Raw genomic sequence first — 16679 nt, 5'->3', positions numbered from 1 at the left:
GATATTTTTTTATGTCAATTGTAGGATGTCAAAGGTGTGCTTTCAAAAAAATGGACGCTTTGTCAGTGTAACCTCATCGACCAGTGTTTTTTTTTTCTGGCAATGAAAAAGGTTTGAAATGCATTACAGCAATCTCAACATGCTGCGTTTATTAGATGGTTTCTTCGACTTACTATTTATTCAGAAGATATCAGGACCCTAACCCACATCCAATTCGGCCTCAAGGTGAGATCTATCATCACCGCGTCGGCTCACTTTCCGCGTATTTCAATTTGCTAATGACTGCAGCATGTTGAATAAACAAAAAGCATGTCGTCTGTGACGCAATGTCTTGACATTATTCTAACGTTTCTTACTTGTGTTTATATACGATGTTTGCAATTTTATCTCGCTGGAAAGAATAACTGTACAAAGGACCTTTTGTTTCTAAAATGATATTCACTGTAAATGCAATCGTAACAAGCTAGTCAATAAAATGTTCCAAGTATTCTTGTCTGTGCTATGGATGACAAAATCAAATCAGTCAAACATGGACATTTGTGGAAGTGAATAATTGTGTACAGTATATCAATTCTATCTGTCTCTGTCTATCTGTCTATCTGTCTCTCTGTCTGTCTCTGTCTTTCTCTCTCTCTCTCTGTCTCTGTCTCTCTGTCTGTCTCTTGTCTTTCTGTCTGTCTCTGTGTGTATCTCTCTCTCTCTCTGTCTCGCTCAGTCTCGCATTGTCTCTCACTGTCCCTCTGTCTCTCTGTCTCTCTCTGCCTCTCTCTGTCTCGCACTGTCTCTCACTGTCTCTGTCTCTCTCTGCCTCTCTCTGCCTCGCTCTGTCTTTAAGTCATTTTTCATTGTGCACTTAAGCCTTAGCATTTGTGCAGTCTTATAGTTTTTTTTTTGAAGAAACAAGACATTAATTCCACTAAAAGGCAGTATTGATCATTTGGAGAAACACCTAATTGATAAACTGGTCAACTAAAGAAACGTGTTCGCTTTTCGTGATCATGTTATTCCAGGAAGGCGGATGTGGAAAAGACGAGGTGAAAGTCAAACTGCTATTGGTGAGGAGAATATTCCATTTTTTTCTCTCCCGCACAGACCGCATTGGCCGCAACACTTGTCTCAATGAGGATGTTTGTGCACGTGCGCACACACGCGCACACACACGCACATAGACGCACACGCACACACACAAACACGCGTCCTCATTCAGACACAGCGATGCATTCCGACGCCACGGACCACTCCTCGCTTGAGTCGACCCGATTTTAGGATGGTGCAGAAATCCCTCAACGGCGGTGTTTACCCAACTCAAGCCGGAGAGAGGAAGCAAAAAGTCGGATTCGTGGGTCTGGAGCCAGGAGGTCCCGAATCGAGCCGGGATGGAGCGCTCCTCATCGCGGGCGCGGAGAGCAGCACCAAGCGGGGCAGCGGCATCCTTTGTAGACCCAGAGGGAGCATCTCCGCCAGGGGGAGATCCAGACCGCCCAAGAAGAATGCCAGTTATCGCAAGCTGCAGAATTTCCTCTACAATGCGCTGGAAAGACCGCGGGGATGGGCGTTCATCTACCACGCTTATGTGTGAGTGATGCTTGTTCTTGGCCTTTTAGGTTCGGGCGTGGAACGGGACGGGCGGTGGTGGTGTTTGGGAGGGGGTGGTCGTAGATGCTGGGTTTTGTGCCATTGGGAAGAAAGGAGGGTTATGCGATGCATATTCTTTCCTGATAACGATCGAAGTTGTAAAAAGTTCATGTGGTGTTCATGCTGCTCAGCAGGCAAGTTGGCACCACTTGACCTATGTCATCATTTTTGTAATCGTTATTGTGTTGCTGTCTTGCGACATTTGGATGGGTGATAGGTGATTGGATTTTTCGCCTAACTACTCTTTTCTCAAATGTTTGGCACGCCTGCTTTCTATCCTTGACATTTAAGTTTTGAGAGCTTCATCAACCGATTGATTCAGACTTTGGGGAATTATGGTGTAAAAAGACAGTACGTCTGTGTAAGCTCTCAGTCGTACAGGAGTGGTCCATCGATGAGAAGGTTTCTTCAGCCATCATCTGTACAATTGTGAAGGTTTCGGACGTCCGAAACCTTCACAATTGTACAGATGATGGCTGAAGAAACCTTCTCATCAATAGGTAACATAGTGGAGAAACTTTCACATTCTGGCTGTTATTGTGTTGGTGAAATGCATGCTCGGGTAGTTGGCACTCAAATTGGCCCGACTACTGAAATATTTACAGTGCATGGCAAATTGACTGCCTTGTAAGGAGTAGTAAGACGGTGCTTTCATGGAAAAACACAGACACACATTGACTCGCGCACACACAAACTGTCTGGGGTTGTTAAAATGTTCGTTTCATACCTTTTTCGTTTTCAAACCATTGTCATTGCAAGCCTGAGGATTTCAGAAATGAACAGAAACAGTTTTTCGGTTCTGTTAGATTACCCAATGAGAAAACACTTCAACTATAGGGTTTTGTAAATGTTCATCATGGGGGCCCATTTCCTATTTTGACTCAGCCTATCCCAGCAGTATGCAGGGGACGCCCTGATTATTATCATCCAGCATCAAATGAGACCATCATGGACTGACTACCAAGGTCATTTGTGTGGATTACAGATCAATAACTGACATTAAGCTGTTTAATTTCTCATTAGCAAAGAATCATTTTGTCAATAAGAGTGTTATATATCCTACATCGTAGACCAGCTTGTCCACCGGCACGTATCAGTCTTGGCAGCTAAAATGGAGCTGTAACTGAGTCCAGATCATGTCTAGGGGGGTCATTTATGTTCTTTTTATAAAGTATACAGGTCTCTAGCAGTGAGGATGAAATTCGGTCACCTCAAGGAAAGAGAGGAGGGAACAAAGAAAGGGAGAAAGGGAAGGAAGGACACTGAGGACAGATGACTTTTTTTTGCTGACCAAGTCAGCTGAAAACTAACGTGGAGGCAAACAGATGCTGCCCGATACTGAGCATCTTTAGCTTTGACCTGCCTCGCACAAACGCCTTTTTAAACCCCCTTCATTCTTTTAGCACAGTTTTTCAACAATATAATACTTCTACTACAAGGTACGGCTATGAAAATAGTTTTTTTCAACACTTATCAATGGAAAGGCAAAAAAATATATAGGTTCAACCCCACAACAATTTACCGATTTCCCCAGCTTGAATTTGTCGCAGTCTATATTTAGCTTTGACGAGCATATCCGTGGAGGCAATGGAACACTGAGTCCTTGATCTGCGGTTCAGCAAAAAAAAGGCCATTTTTGTATATCCAGAAACATCTACTTGCCTTGATTAATCAATCGTCCCATTTCTACTTGCTGTATTTTTCTGTATCACTGCATTCCCCCCAAAAGCTGCTACGGGGGGAGAATATCTTCACAGGTATTTACTGCTGATGAGGTTTGCTGTAAAATGCTTCCTGTGAATTGACATTCCCAGAGATAGAAGTCCCGGTAGTAGATGGTCTGATGGATAACTCGATTTATTTAATGGCTGTAATGCAGTAACCTTTTCAGCCCACAGTGAGAAATGTGTGTAGTTGTGCACACGCTGCCAGAAGCAATACCGCACACATGTTGTTCACATGTAATAAGCCAAAGAGAATATAAAGACATTTTTTCTCTCATTCCAACAAATTGAAATACGGAAAACACAGACCATTCAAAAAAAAAAACCTGTTCGACGGCAAAGCACAAAAAAAGCTTATTTCACACATAGTAAGTGCTGTGTTTTACCCAGCAAGCTTTGACTACAGCAGCCATCAATGATGTATGAGATGCTAAAAACACACACGTACATTACGGAAGATGACCTCACTGTAACTTGACTAAAACAACTGAGTGTGTGCATCAAACACATTTTGACGTGTACACACCAATGCGCTCTACATCAGTGATAAAAAAAAAACAACACAAAGAATTCTACTGTCTCTTCTCATTCACTCCTCATGAACTTATACACTTCAGTTACTACATTTTGAAAAATAATGTCTACCAAAACTGCACTGCTCATTCAGCACTGCTGTTTTTATAGTCGGATCTTTGTAGTTTCCCAGCAGGGTGGTTCTACGTCAGCTTCCTGACACTGTGATGTGAAACCAGGCGTTTGCTGAAATTATATTTTTTTCCCCCACTACTACTTCAGTGACTCAAAATCGATCATGTGCTTGTCTCATAGTCATTGAATTGATAGCTTTTTTAACTGATTACTTTAAGCTGCAGTAGTCGCTGTGCAAGCACATCTTTTTAGCGATCGCAGAAACCAAAAGCTTGCTATTATCTATCTTACTTTCCTCTGTCAAATGTATTTTGTTCAACATTTTCATTCCTTTCCCACTCACTTCTGCTATCATCAGTCATCCTTAATGAGCTACTTGGCCTCTGGAAATGAGAGAACAGCCCAGATATGATTCATTCATTTTCCCTACTGGGTTGATTCAAATTCCTGGAATCAATCCATGGTCTGAAATTGACCTATACGAAGCCAAAGCTCAGCTTTGAATCTGAAGCGAACTAATAATCTTGGTTGCTTCAGACCACCTTACCTTTTTCCCTTGTCAATATTCTTTGGGGCTTCATGCCAATGAAGACAGAGAATTTAACTTTCTTGACACTTGTTAACAAAATCGTAAATTTTCACTATCATATAACAATACTTACGTTCTTTTCTTCTTGTGGTCTTTCCTAGTTTCCTCCTGGTCTTTTCCTGTCTCATTCTCTCAGTTTTTGCCACCATTAGAGAGTTCAGAAATAGCTCAGAGAGTGCCTTGTACATCCTGGTGGGTATCCCTTTCAGAATTTAACACACAACTTAATTGGTGTGTGGCCTTCAGAGCAAACCGTGAACGCCACCCTTTTGTTTCTCCTTCAACAGGAAATTGTGACCATCGTAGTGTTTGGAGTGGAGTACATTGTGCGGATTTGGGCTGCTGGCTGCTGTTGTCGATACAGAGGATGGAGAGGGAGACTAAAATTTGCTAGGAAACCTTTTTGTGTAATAGGTGAGAAACCTTTACATTGAAAATCCATCCATGTTTTTGTGCAACGGTATTTAACGTGGCGTACTGCTGTGGTCAGACATGATGGTCCTGGTGGCCTCCGTGTCGGTGCTAGCAGCTGGATCGCAAGGCAATGTTTTCGCCACATCGGCCATTAGGAGCCTGAGATTCTTACAGATCCTTCGCATGCTGCGTATGGACCGCCGTGGGGGAACTTGGAAGCTACTTGGATCAGTCGTGTACGCTCACAGCAAGGTGGGCCGACACACAGCATGCACTGTAGAATGACATGAATTTGGTCACTGTGCAATATGAATTGACTCACTTTGTACTCAATGATCGGGATCATTCAACAGAAAATTGCTGCCGATTGACACACTTAAAGGACAACCGACACATTTTTTTTTTGTTTCTTAACTGACATCAGAAAAATGTTTTATAGCATCTAAAATAGCCAAAACACGCAGGGTGATATTTTTAGTCAAATGCAAAAAATAAAATGTACACCTGAAAACAAGGATAGATAATTTACATCAAAATACATCAAAATGAACAAAAAGAAGTATGAAAATGAGGTTCCCTTGTACTTGCCTGAGATGGACAACATAATGTCCGGTTTTGTAACCATTTTTGGCCTTTTGGTCCTTCCTGCATCACTTATATGTGCAGGAGCTCATAACAGCGTGGTACATCGGATTCCTATGTCTCATCTTGGCTTCATTCCTGGTCTACTCAGTGGAGAAGGAATCCAACAAAGAGTTTGAGACCTATGCAGATGCCCTTTGGTGGGGACTGGTAGGATTTATCCATACTTCTTTATCATAATAATAGTCAAACTTCCAGGTATTTGTTCATTCACTTGATCATCTTATGCCACATTTCATGGAAGAAATGTATTTTTTAAACTCCCTCTAGATAACTCTTACCACCATTGGCTATGGAGATAAGGTTCCAAAAACTTGGAATGGGCGTTTACTGGCGGCCACCTTCAGTATGCTTGGCGTGGCATTTTTTGCGCTTCCCGCTGTAAGTAACATAGACCGTGTGCTTTGTTCCGTCGTGCAAAATGAAGAAAGCTTTGGTTTGCAAGGATGTAAAATGTGTATGCATCCAACTTCCAAGACAACTGGGGTAGACTATGGCATGACGATAAGCGGTTTGCATAGGGAAAAGTCAAAGTAAAAAACAATTGTCTCATAATTAGAGAAAAGGACAGAAGTACTGTATACATTATGTATGTACTAACATGAAAGTACGTACAGCATAGTGTGTTGCTGTAAAAATCCACTGTGATCTTTGTAGGGCATTCTTGGTTCTGGTTTTGCCCTCAAAGTCCAAGAGCAGCACAGGCAGAAACATTTTGAAAAGAGACGCAATCCTGCAGCAAGCCTCATCCAGGTACCTGTTTTGAAGGTCGCAATGTTTCACTTGGCTCGCTTGTCTTTGTCAGAAACCATCCCCACCATAATTAATTTGATTTTTTTTGCCTTGTCTCATTCAAGGCTGCATGGAGGTTTTATGCAACCAACCTTTCCCGCACGGATCTGATATCCACTTGGGATTTTTATGAGCAAAGTGTAGCAACCCCAATGTACAGGTAGGCTATCATTCAATTCAATTTTCCCTGACAAAGGGCTGATGACACCAACACAAGTCCAAATTACAAACTATGACTTTTCCGCGTCAGTGTGAGCCAGACTGTCAAGCAAGACGTCCACAAGGATATTCTGAGATATTTGTTTTGTTAAATTCAAGAAAAAAAGTGAGAGTTGTGTCATGACAACGCTTATGCTTACTATAACCTAACCTTAGTTTGAAACCCTAACCCTAGATTGAATCCCTATATTGAAATCCAAACCCTAGTTTAACACCCTACTTTGAAATCATCACCCTGGCTTGCAATCCTAACCCTTGATTGAATCCCTATATAAAAACTAAAACCCTAGTTTAAAACCCTACTTTGAAATCCTCACCCTGGTTTGCAACCCTAACCCTAGATTAAATCCCGATTTTGAAACCCAAACCCTAGTTTAAAACCCTACTTTGAAATCATCACCCTGGTTTGCAACCCTAACCCTAGATTAAATCCCTATATTGAAACCCAAACCCTAGTTTAAAACCATACTTTGAAATCATCACCCTGGTTTGCAACCCTAACCCTAGATTGAATCCCTATATTGAAATCCAAACCCTAGTTTAAACCCCTACTTTGAAATCATCACCCTGGTTTGAAACCCTAACCCTAGATGGCATCCCTATATTGAAATCCAAATGCTAGTTTAAAACCCTACTTTGAAATCATCACCCTGGTTTGCAACCCTGACCCTAGTTTGAAATCCCTATTTTGAAACCCAAACCGTAGTTTAAAACCCTACTTTGAAATGGACACAGTGGTTTGCAACCCTAACCCTCGATTGAAACCGTATATTGAAACCCTAACCCGAGTTTGAAAGTCTACTTTCATACCCTAATCGTAATTTAGAACTCTGCCCTGATCAAATTTTGAAATCCTTATTTGAAACCCTATCCTTAGATTGAACTTTTCTTTAAAGCCATAACCCTAGTTTAAAACCTGAAATATAAATTCCAACACTAGATTTAAACCTTTATAAGAAACCCTAAACCTAGTTTAAAGGTCTACTTTCATACCCTAATCCTAGTTTTGAACTCTACTTTGAAGCATAATCAAATATTGAAATCCTTATTTGAAACCTTATCCTTAAATAGACATTTTTCTTTGATGAAGTTCTCAAGCCCGTCTGAAACCACAATCAAAAACTAGAACACTAGTTTAAACCCCTACTCAGAAACACTAACCCAAGTTTGAAAGTGTACTTCAAAATCCGATTTTACGACACAATTATATTGGAAACCCTAACCCATGTTTATAACTCTAATTGAAACCATTAATCCCATTTCGAGCAATTATTTTACAGCCAATATTTTTTTCCTAGATATTGCAGCTTGTCTGCTCTGCTTAGAAATCCTCTCGATCATTCCAAGTCGTAAACGAAGGTGAAAAGGTGATGAGCCACGCAAAAGTCAACTGCCGGATTAAATGGCATGAACGCCCACAGGCGAAAATCAACCTTTGGTCAGCAAGGGAGTGAGTTTGTTTCTACAGCGTTGCTGAACGTTTCAATTGTATTTTTTCGCCCTTTTCAGATTAATTCCGCCACTGAATCAATTGGATCTGCTGAGGAATCTAAAAGGAAGATCTTTCAGGTACCGTCATCACACTAAGGATGACTAAGAACTAAAGTGCAACATCTAAAGGGAAACCTAATCCATTCCAGGAATCTTGTATAACACTCTATCATATTACAACTGAAAAAAGCCAATTGTTGATTATACCAGCAACAAAATAAACTAGGAATGCATCTTAATATAGAAAAGTTGACCAGTAGCTTATTTACAATCATTCATTTTTAATGTATTACTTTAACCAGATTTTCAAAGACAACCACAATTTTTTAACTCATTCACTGTCAGATGTGCAACAATGCGTCCACACCAGTGTCAGGGTTTTTGTCATTATCACTTAGATTGCCGGACCCACAGAATATTATGTTTTAGGACTACATAAACATTCAATACAGCGTTAGAAAAACATTTCAGTCCTAAATTATAAGGGTCTGGAGTTATATGATCTTGAAATGAGGGCGGCTGTCCAAAGTACAATGCAATGCATACATATTGGTTTATATAGCGCTTGAACAAGAGCTGAAGCTGGAAGAAAGCGCTAACATGGAAAAAAGGGAATTGATGCCCCCTTGTGGAAAAAAAGAAATATTGCCAGGGGGCATTGCCAGAGGCCAAGGACAGCGCTTTATCGGCACCCAAGCATTAAATAAAAAAAAAATCGGGAATTCAATTCCCGAATAAATGTGTGAATTGCAGTGATTGAGTTAAAGTCTTCTTAGAAGATGTCGTTTGATCAAATTATCTGTTCCTCTGAGTGAATTTTTACTATCTTCACTTGGGCCAATGTGCGCATTCTGTTCACAGGAAGGATTCCCAAACAGAAACCTCTCCCAGGTCTGTAATACGATTGATTCAGTTGTCTCTTCTTCCTGTTGGCTTCACTTCAACTCTGCTTTTAGCTGCTGCTGAGCCACTCTTCTTGGGAGGAAGCATAAATGTGTGTGTGTTGTGTGTGTGTGTGTGCGTGTGTGCGTGTGAGCGTGTGTGTCTATTTGGTAGCCAAGGGTGTGGCTGTGTGTACCAACTTCCTCCTTGAAGAATGGCAATTCTGCATTTGCATACAGTGTGTGATGCTCAGGGATGAGTGTTCACAACTACCTTATACATCCCATCAATAAGCTGGTTTTTGACAGCGAAGCATTCAACATCACCACAGGAAAAAAAGTGTTTTGTCATAAATTAAAAAAAACAAACACTTTTCAATGCTTTTGTTTGTCACCCGCTCCCCAGCACACTGACAAATAAAAGGTTAACATCGCATCAACACTTTATTGTGACTGCGGTAATTCGAGGGATATCCAAACACTAAAATGTTGAAATTTATAATTACGTCGTCATTGCAATAAAGTGTCTTTACAAACACAGTGTAGCACATGCCGCTCGCTGATTTTGTCACTGTATCCACTCTTTTGTATTTGTCTCCTCTAACTGCTCTAGTCATGCCAATGCACACAAAGAAAGACTTTGTGGTTGCTGTCCAAGAACTTTTAGGTATAGTTATTGCACAGATACTACCCGTTGCACTGCAAGTTTGTGTCTCACCTCCCGTACCATTCCCACCTTCAACACAAATTTATTTATTTATTTTAGTTTTGTGAATTTAGGTCAAGTGAAAATTCAATGAAAAGGTTTCGTCAGCCATCATCTGTACTTCTTTGAAGGTGTCAGACGTTTTTCTCCTCATCCGAGAAGCTTCATCAGCAAACTAAAATTTGCTGGTAGCCTGGCCCTATATATATATATATATATATATATATATAAAGTCCAGGGGTGGCGGTGCCAGACCTCTGCTCTGATAGCTCCCTGCCGTAAGGTTGGGGGGAGCAGAGGACTATTCCCTGAGGCTAGACTGATTACTTCTTTTGTCCTGACTGAATATGGTCTATGACTGGCCCTGATTGCCCCATTCGCCCTGGTACCACCTCATTAGCACGAAAATCAAGTGAACATTGTAATGTTGCATTCTAAATCCACCACTCAATCATGCAAGGAGTGTTGTGGTACAAACGAAAAAAAAGCATGTGATTTAGTTGTAAATAAAATTGTTTTGTATAATTACGGGAAATAAATTAACGTTTTCATCATTGTATCCTCATCTAATCCTGTAATCTAATAACCTAATTGTTCCACCTATGTATAAAATCACCTCTTTCTTACACTCAGGGAAATATTTGGTATTTGAAGACCAATGTATTTAACGGTGATTTAAATAATTTTATTAATAAAGCTTTTAATTTGCTTGCTGCCTTTTTTGCCACTGTCGATCTTCCGACTGATTATTTTTATCTTCTGTTCACAAAAGGACATTGAGTATGACCCTTTTTTATGGCATGATTTGTGTCATCCTTTTGCACACACAGTAGAAAGAGACGCCACAGCTCATTCTTTTGAGATGTCACTTTTGCTTCCCAAGCATGCTTGCTTGTAGCTTCCTGCTGCTTGCCTGACCTGCTGAATGTGCCCTACTATGTTCCGATACGGACATGGCTTCCACCGCTGTAGGTTCTGTTGAGGTAAGCGTCACACGAGCGCGATACCTTCTTCCATTTGAACTAGCAAGAAGATAATGAGGCTGATATTGTTTACTTAACAGATGATGACTTTACATAACCGGAAAATATGACTATTATTTGCACAAACCCTCACCATTTCTCATCTTGGTCCTTGTAGTCGGAAAGCGAGCCTAAAGGACAAGATGTTCTCCAGTCCTTCCAAAGCTCCATTGGCCAAAGGGAAAGACCAGTCTCCTGGGCCAGAAGATGGTGCGGAAGCAAGCCCAGGCAAGGTCGCTAAGAGCTGGAGCTTTACGGAGAAGAACCGAGGACCCAGGCATTCTCTCAAAGTCCGAGGAAGCTCCTCACGTCAAAACTCTGAGGGTAAAGCATTTCATATCAAGTACACTCTGTGAATCCATTCGGAGAGTTCTTCTTTACTTCATGAATCTGTAAATTCTGGGTTTAATTGTATAATATGTTTTTTAAGGCCATATAGTTTATGCTCTTTGAAATTTCCCAGACCTTCAGAAATTTTGGGCAAAAAAAGAAGATACTTCTGCTGGGTCGCTGATGGTATAAGCATACCCTCGGTGACTTGTGAGAAGGCAGCGTGGATTGATTCCCTCTCGGTGACAGTGCAAATGTTTGTCTCTGTATGTGCCATGTGATTGAGTGTTGACCAGTTCAGGGTGTAGTTTGCACAAGTCAACTGCAATAGGTTCCAGCAAATCCAGATGACCCTGGTCAGGATACGCAGTGCTGAAAATGGATGGATGCTTAGATGGATGCATAATTGTATGGATGGATGAAATTTCCCCATTGTGGGACGTAAAAAGGTTTCCTGATTCTGATGGATGGTTGGGTGGGGTGGATGGATGAATGGGTGGATGTATGGTTGGATGTATAGATGGATGGATGGATGGATGGATGTGGTGGATGGTGGACAATTGGATGGATGGATGAATGGTTGAAATATAGCATCAACTTTAAAATTCTTCTTTATACATTTAAAGCTATCCATAACCCCCGCACATCCTATCTGAACTTCTTCAAATTTCTATTCCCTCTCGTTCCCTCAGATCTTCTTCCTCCCTCCACCCCTGTATGCCCCCACTGCCTGTCTCAGCACGATGGGGGACAGAGCTTTCAGCTGCTCTGCCTCCAAACTCTGGAACTCACTTCCTCCCAACATTCGTAACATGGATTCTCTTCCCACCTTCAAGTCCCATCTCAAAACACGCCTATTTAAAATCGCATTTTCTGTGTATCTCTTATTTCTATTTATAATTGTATTTGTATTTTGTCACCATCTTCTGCCTCTTTTTGGTGCTACACGAAGTTTTCAGACCAAACAAAGTACAGCAAAATGCATTGACGTGATGGAAGGACTGCTGCAATATGTCCTTTTTTCGGTCAGGGGCGTTCCTTCAGTGACGTAACATGAGGACTCGTCACCAACTCAAAAACAAGACTTCCGGAATATTCAGCGCGAGTCTTAAAACGTAAAATATAGTTATATGCGGCGGAATCTTTGTAAAATACGCTCAGTAGAAGTCATTTTAAGCGAATTTACAAATTATGAACACAACTTGTCCGGAGACGTTGGTTGTCCTTTAAATCTGACGCATTTCTTTTTCAATTCATGACATTGTTTTTATTGACATTCATTTGTAGAAACATAAAAATGCTTACTGTTCACTCCCCCCCCCCCCCCTACGTGCAGCCGTTAGTTTGTTATTGGCGTTCTCACTCGACTCCATAATCATTTTTTTCCCTGTGTCGTTTCTTTCTCTCTCCTTGCAGCAATTGAAGGTTTAATAAGTAAGCTATTGGGATATTTTGGGATGGCTTATATAGGTGGGGTGATTGTCATTAAGACAAGCTTCATTTATTTGAAAAAAACATGCGTGCCGAAATCTGATGAGATTTTTTTTTCCACTTGACATGAACCCATTTTATTATTTTTTTTTAACCTGTGAAATTGGGGTCCATTGATCGTGGCTGTAGTAAGTTCATAGTGGGTTCAAATCAAGTGGTGTCAAATTAAAGGGCCAAATGCCTCCAAATTGCCCGAGTCACCATTTTGCATGAAGAGTCTTCACGCTATTTATTGAGCATCCGTTAACAGCAGTCAAGTCCAAAGAATCTTTGCCTGACTGCTGTCAAATTCATCAAAACAACACGTGGCTCAATTGAATTTCAGAATGACTCCGCCGAATTTCGGAGTACTAGTCAAAGGTTTCAAGAAAGCTTCACCCAATTCAAACTATCCATTGGTTTTTCACTGATTTTATTGTATTGCACAAAGACTCACAAACATGCCTTTGATCACTTATCATTCAATTCTCTGTCAAAGACAAAAGCAGCAGCTTTGCCTTGGCTCTTCGCTGATTCTCATCTCTCGTGTATGGTAGGCCAAAGTTATATTTTCTGAAACGTATCTTTCTCTGTGTTCTATAGAGGCAAGCTTTCCAGGAGAGGACATTGGCGACGACAAGAGTTGTCACTGTGAGTTTCTTGCTCAAGAATTACCACCAGGGTTACAGGTTGCAATACGAGCAATATGGTAAGCGCTAGCTCACATGAAATTCTCCTTTGCTATGTTTATGGAAATATTAGTCCAATTCCTGATTAATTCATACCTTAATTTAGCATCACACTTGCTGAATTTTCCATGCTTGTCTTTTCATATGTATTGTATAAATGTAGCATTCATAAGCAAAAAGCTTGTTCCAGAGTAAGTCACTCACTTTATTTGTTTGGCAAAGTTTTTACATTGGACGTCCCAGATCTGGTTTGGGATCAGTCGTGGCTGGGTGCAAAAGGCAACATTACCACTGCTGAAACTGAACATAACATGCTATTTAATAATTGGTTGAATAATATACAGTGACCATTATCCTTTTCCAGAAAGCTGTTCCAAAACAGATTTGTTTGAAAACCGAAACAACACTTTCCATTATAATCAATGTCAAAATTTGTAATCCATTCCAAGTCTAGAAAACTACCTTTTTAAAGCACTTTTTAACCATTTTACAGCATTGACTGGATAAAGAAGCCCTGCACATCTTTTTTGAATGTTGCTGTGCCGATGACCATTTTGTGTTTGGAGCCTTTTACTGAGTGAGTTGCCACAAAGGGACATAAGTCTTCTTGTGCCGGTCCCAAGCCCCGATAAGTACAGAGGGTTGTGTCAGGAAGGGCATCCGATGTAAAAGCTTGGCCAAAACAAACATGCGGATCAAACGATCTAAAGATGGAGGACACTGATTTGTTGTGGTGACCCCTTGAAGGGAAAAGCCGAAAGGAAAAGAAGAACTGGATAAACACGTCATAATAGAGCAAGTCATTTGTAAAATACTATAAAAAGAAAGAAGAAGAAAGAAAGAAGACAAGCGAAATGAAATGAATTTCCTCACCATTCCAATCCAGTTGGAAGCAATGTTTAACCCTTTCGGGGACAGCGGTTACTACAGTGGACACCCAATCATGTTATCATCTTACAGGTTATCATTATTGGTACATGAAAGGTTTAATGATAAAATGTATGACTTCCCTCAGCATCATGACCTTCTTGGTGTCAAAGAGAAGATTCAAGGAGAGCCTCCGACCATATGATGTAATGGATGTGATCGAGCAGTACTCTGCCGGTCACTTGGACATGTTAACCCGAATCAAGAACCTGCAATCCAGGCAAGCACACGTTCACTGTCCAGGGCAAACCTAACAAACGTTACCTCACAGAGACTGAATATATATTGTACATGAAAAATGTACACAAACATCACTCTGTGTAGTATGCTTCATATTTTCCGCATTATAAGGCACACCTAAAAGCTAGTGGGTTCACATTAATAGTAAAAGCAACACATTTTGTACTCTTCTTCTTTTTTGATTGGTAACTTATTGTTGCTTTAGCGACTTCCTACTAACCGCTATCGCAATCACTTTGCTCGTTTGAATTTTAAATTTAGCAAAACTAAAGAATTGTGCTCTTAAAGGGGGAGCGGAAATCAGAGGTTCCACTGTAGTTTGATAGTCAAATGTCTTGGTTTATTCACCGTTAGCATGCCAATGTCAACTGTTTTCATATTTTTACCATGTAAAAGTTAGTCAGACTTTGTCTTTTGCAAAGGTATTCTCTGTGGAGTTTTCTGCTTGCAATTATGGGCAAAGGTCTCGTCAACACTATATATATGCTTTTGAAATTCTATTTATATAACTGATGGAGAATAAGAAGTTATCATGTTTAAAAGTGCTTAGCTGGCCAACCAAACAATAGGCCCGCAGTCAAGGCGCAGATGGCCACGGTAAATCTGAGTGTAACAGACACAGCAAGGTAAACTGTCAGCTTCATCTAAGAGATCCGGCCTTGACTTGGGGTTACAAACTCATCAGACAACCAATTAAAATATCTATGTTTTATTGCTGACAGCTGTTGGTGCTCAGAACGTCCAGAGGCGTGGTATTCTAATCAAGAAGACTATGTTTTACTAATGTATCGCTTTAATTTGCATGTACTCTCAATAAATAGCTTGGCAGAGGGCCGCAGAATTCAGACGTATGTCATAGATGACTGCGTTTCCTGCCGGCAGTAGAGACATTCTTTCTGGTTCCGAGTCTCTGTCCACAGTGTCTGACTGTCATATCTCTGACAATAACTCTCGTTGCCATCCAATGAAAAATGGGGCAACTGCACCAAATTTGAAGATATGATAGCCAGCAATGCTACATGTTCCTATGACATTCTTAAAGACCAGAAAATCCACAAATTATCTTTCACCTTTGTGTATGCTATACAAATATAACCTTTTTGTAAGCTCAAATCTTACATTTTCTCCTGCTAGAGTTGACCAAATAGTGGGTAAAGGTTCAAAAGGCGAGGCAGAGGCTGCGGAGGACACAAGCATGATGGGACGTCTGCTCAAAGTTGAGAAACAGGTGAGGACGGCAGGAGATGTTTGAATGAATCGTTGCTCCTCTGTGTTTGTGTTAGATGTTTTTTCTTGGTTTGGGGCTGCAGGTGGTTTGCATGGACAGAAAGCTGGATTTTCTGGTCCACGCCTACATTCAGCACATGGGCATCCCTCGTTCTGAGACAGAGGCCTTTTTTAACTCGAAAGAACTTTATCCAGTGCCACCTTACCACAGCCCAGTGGAGACCAAGCAGATGGAGGAGACGGTCAAGGAGGAACAGCAGATGGACTTTTTGTGCACTGATGGCTCTTTAGAGCACAAAGAGTCTTTGTCGGATGCATACGTGTCGGGATCAGTGCCATCCCCATCTGGTAGTCACAGTCGCCCTTGTACCTCGTGGCAACATCAGCTGCAGCACCCTGTCAGCCAGCCGGCCTGGAACAGCAGCGTGGCCAATACCCCTTCGCCCGTCTGCGGCAGCGATTCCCAGAGACTCTTCCGCCTTCCCCCTCCGCCAGCGCCACCCAACGACCGTTCAAGCCAAGAGAGCGGCTCCCTCAGCAGGAGACGTCACCGGAGGCAGAGGCGGCGTCCGCAGGACGCCAACAAGGCTGGAAGCGACACGTCTCTCTCCATTCCGTCCGTGGACCACGAGGAGCTGGAGCGCTCCTTCAGTGGCTTCAGCATCTCTCAGGCCAAGGAGGACTTTTTCGGGACGTCTTTTTTTCCCGGCTCCGGTGGCGGCGGAGGAGGGACGACAGCAGGGACAGAAGCAGGAGCCCCAGCTACACTCTGTACCAAGTTGAAGCCATTCCTCGCCGAAGGGGAATCCGATACCGACTCTGACCTCTACGCTCCCTCACCCCTGTCCTTCTCTGGCGAGGCCTCCTGTGGGGAGAGAGGATGGCCTGGACTCAAGTAGCGCAGCCCACCTTGGCCTCAGGTAGATCCCTGCTCTCAGACTGGGGGGAGCAGAGGACTACTCCCTTCTCCCTCTGCCATCTATCACCTCTTTATCAATAAAGTTTTGTACAGCTCCAAAAGCGTTGCGTCTTC

At 41.7% G+C, this 16679-nt stretch overlaps 1 protein-coding gene across 3 annotated transcripts; it reads left to right on the top strand.

Moving 5' to 3' along the window:
- Window positions 1-1198: 1198 nt before the first annotated feature.
- Window positions 1199-16649, top strand: kcnq2a (potassium voltage-gated channel, KQT-like subfamily, member 2a). Of its 3 annotated transcripts, XM_089005341.1 has the most exons (16): window positions 1199-1575; window positions 4698-4788; window positions 4884-5010; window positions 5087-5262; window positions 5677-5802; window positions 5923-6033; window positions 6310-6405; window positions 6510-6604; window positions 8173-8232; window positions 9016-9045; window positions 10882-11087; window positions 12510-12527; window positions 13167-13272; window positions 14268-14399; window positions 15554-15647; window positions 15730-16649. In XM_089005341.1, the coding sequence occupies exons 1-16, from the start codon at window positions 1268-1270 to the stop codon at window positions 16543-16545; spliced, it is 2592 nt and encodes an 863-aa protein (XP_088861467.1). In that variant the 5' UTR covers window positions 1199-1267; the 3' UTR covers window positions 16546-16649. The 3 variants fall into 3 exon arrangements, with proteins under 3 accessions (XP_088861467.1, XP_088861555.1, XP_088861632.1); XM_089005429.1 differs by lacking the exon at window positions 12510-12527; XM_089005506.1 differs by lacking the exon at window positions 4698-4788 and having other exon boundaries at window positions 1404-1575.
- The last annotated feature ends 30 nt before the right edge of the window (window positions 16650-16679 follow it).

Source organism: Hippocampus bargibanti, linkage group LG01 (assembly GCF_051943395.1).
Source record: "Hippocampus bargibanti isolate YZ-2025 linkage group LG01, ASM5194339v1, whole genome shotgun sequence".
Taxonomy (NCBI): Eukaryota; Metazoa; Chordata; class Actinopteri; order Syngnathiformes; family Syngnathidae; genus Hippocampus; species Hippocampus bargibanti.
The sequence above is the reverse complement of the archived record's forward strand: the minus strand, read 5'-3'. Positions and strand labels throughout refer to the sequence as shown.

Bases quoted from the DNA above. Each gene is read 5' to 3' on its own strand.
- kcnq2a (XM_089005341.1), top strand. From the start codon at position 1,268: ATGGTGCAGAAATCCCTCAACGGCGGTGTTTACCCAACTCAAGCCGGA. The intron at 8,233-9,015 runs GTACCGTCATCA...TTCTGTTCACAG, and splicing joins CTAAAAGGAAGATCTTTCAG to GAAGGATTCCCAAACAGAAA. The intron at 9,046-10,881 runs GTCTGTAATACG...TGGTCCTTGTAG, and splicing joins CAAACAGAAACCTCTCCCAG to TCGGAAAGCGAGCCTAAAGG.